The sequence below is a fragment of the Chlorocebus sabaeus genome, chromosome 14 (genome assembly GCF_047675955.1).
Source record: "Chlorocebus sabaeus isolate Y175 chromosome 14, mChlSab1.0.hap1, whole genome shotgun sequence".
NCBI lineage: Eukaryota > Metazoa > Chordata > Mammalia > Primates > Cercopithecidae > Chlorocebus > Chlorocebus sabaeus.
Genome location: NC_132917.1, coordinates 33,434,053 through 33,436,038, shown reverse-complemented (window position 1 = coordinate 33,436,038; position 1,986 = coordinate 33,434,053). Strand labels below are relative to the sequence as shown.

The 1,986-nt window shown below is 58.5% G+C and overlaps 1 protein-coding gene across 1 annotated transcript; it reads left to right on the top strand.

Annotated features, from left to right (window-relative positions):
• The first annotated feature begins 589 nt into the window (after positions 1 to 589).
• Positions 590 to 1,471, top strand: LOC103220508 (myeloid-associated differentiation marker-like). Its single transcript, XM_007970973.2, has one exon. The coding sequence runs from the start codon at positions 590 to 592 to the stop codon at positions 1,469 to 1,471; it is 882 nt and encodes a 293-aa protein (XP_007969164.2).
• The last annotated feature ends 515 nt before the right edge of the window (positions 1,472 to 1,986 follow it).

The following is a 1,986-nucleotide window of genomic DNA, read 5'->3' as shown; positions in this document are numbered from 1 at the left end:
GTAGTCCCAGCTACCTGGGAGGCTGAAGTGGGAGGATCACCTAAGCCTGGGATGTCAAGGCTGCAGTAAGCCCTGATTGTGCCACTGCACTCCAGCCTGGGCAACAGGGTGAGACCCTATCTCAAAAAAACTAAAAATTAAAAATGGTTAGGCTGACTTGAAGCCTTTATAAGGAGGGAGAGCCGGGCCTTGCCAGGCCACCGGCCCCGCAGCGCCGTCCCAGGCCCTGCCGCCACCACCGCCTGCCCCTGGTCCCTGCCAGAGCAGGGTTACCGTCACACACGCGCCCATGCCTTCCGCCGTGCACTTCCGCTGGGTTCCCTCCGCTGCAGCCCACACAGGTACTGGAACCAGTGGAAGGAGACGGGCGGGACTTCCCCCGGTCAAGGTCAGGCCTCTTTCGGACTTGGTGGTGCCCTGTTCCTGTGCCGCGGGGTGTCGGGTCCTGGGAGGGAGGAGCCAAGTCCCAGTGGATACTGACGTTGTCTCTCGCTCTCTGGCGCTTTTCCCAGCCTTTTCCAGGTGTGTGACTTAATCCGTTTCCACAGCCAGACCTTTCTCTGTGAGTTCCTCAGCCGGGACTACCGCCATGCCGGTGACTGTTACCCACCCAACCGTCACAACCACCGTGGGGTCCCCCACCGTCATAGGGTCCCCTAGGGCCCTGACCCAGCCTCTGGGCCTCCTCCGCCTGCTGCAGCTGGTGTCCACCTGCATGGCCTTCTCGCTGGTGGCCAGCGCAGGCGCCTGGAGGGGACATATGGGTAACTGGTCCATGTTCACCTGGTGTTTCTGCTTTGCCGTGACCTTGGTCATACTCCTTGTGGAGCTGGGCGGGTTCCAGGCCCGGTTCCCCTTTTTTTGGCGCAACTTCCCCATCACCATCGCCTGCTATGCGGCCCTCCTGTGCCTCTCGGCCTCCATCATCTACCCCATCACCTACGTGCAGTTCCTATCCCACGGCCCTTCCCGCGACCACGCTATCGCCGCCACTGTCTTCTCTGGCATCGCGTGTCTGGCTTACGCCACCGAAGTAGCCTGGACCCGGGCCCGGCCCGGCGAGATCACTGGCTACATGGCCTCCGAGCCGGGGCTGCTGAAGGTGCTGGAGACCTTTGTGGCCTGCCTCATTTTCGTGTTCATCAGCAGCCCCTACCTGTACCACAACTGGCTGACCCTGGAGTGGTGCGTGGCGGTGTACGCCCTCTGCTTCGTCCTGGCAGCCCTCACTATCCTGCTGAACCTGGGACACTGCACCAACATGCTGCCCATCCCCTTCCACAGTTTCCTGTTGGGGCTGGCCTTGCTGTCCGTCCTCCTCTATGCCACTGCCCTTGTCCTCTGGCCCCTCTACCAGTTCAATGAGAATTATGGTGTCCAGTCCTGGCAGGCGAGAGATGTGAGCTGCAGCGACAGAAACCCCTACCTTGTGTGTATCTGGGACCGCCAACTGGCTGTGACCATCCTGTGACCAGCCACATCCTGGCTGTGTCTCATCCAACTTGCTGGCCTATGTGGGCGACCTGGTGTACTCTGCCCACCTGGTTTTTGTCAAGGTCTAAGACTCCCAAGGGGCCCCATTTGCCTCTCCAACCTCTTCATCCTTCTTTCCCGAGTTTTCTTACTGAGTATTCATTTCCTGTGTTTTCCTCTTCCCTATCTCCCCTCCTCTGCCTTTTTCTTTCCTTCCCAATTCATCGCACTCTTTCCCAGTTCTCCGATGTATGTTCTTCCCTTTCCTCTGCTGTTTCCTTCCTGTTTTGTTCTGTTGCCCACAACCTGTTTTCACCCCTGAGCTGTTTCTCTTTTTCCACTCTCTTCTTTCCTTCCTCTCATCTCTTTTCTAGGTTTCCTTTTGGTTTTCTCATCTGCCTATTTCCCGACCATCTTCTCCTATTTCCTTGGGAGCCCTGAGGCTTTTCTGCTCCTGCCCCCACGCACCTCCAGAGGTGATGAGCTCCAGATCTCCACACCCCCTGCAGCTGT

Coding starts and splice junctions, on each gene's coding strand:
- LOC103220508 (XM_007970973.2), top strand. CDS start 590: ATGCCGGTGACTGTTACCCACCCAACCGTCACAACCACCGTGGGGTCC.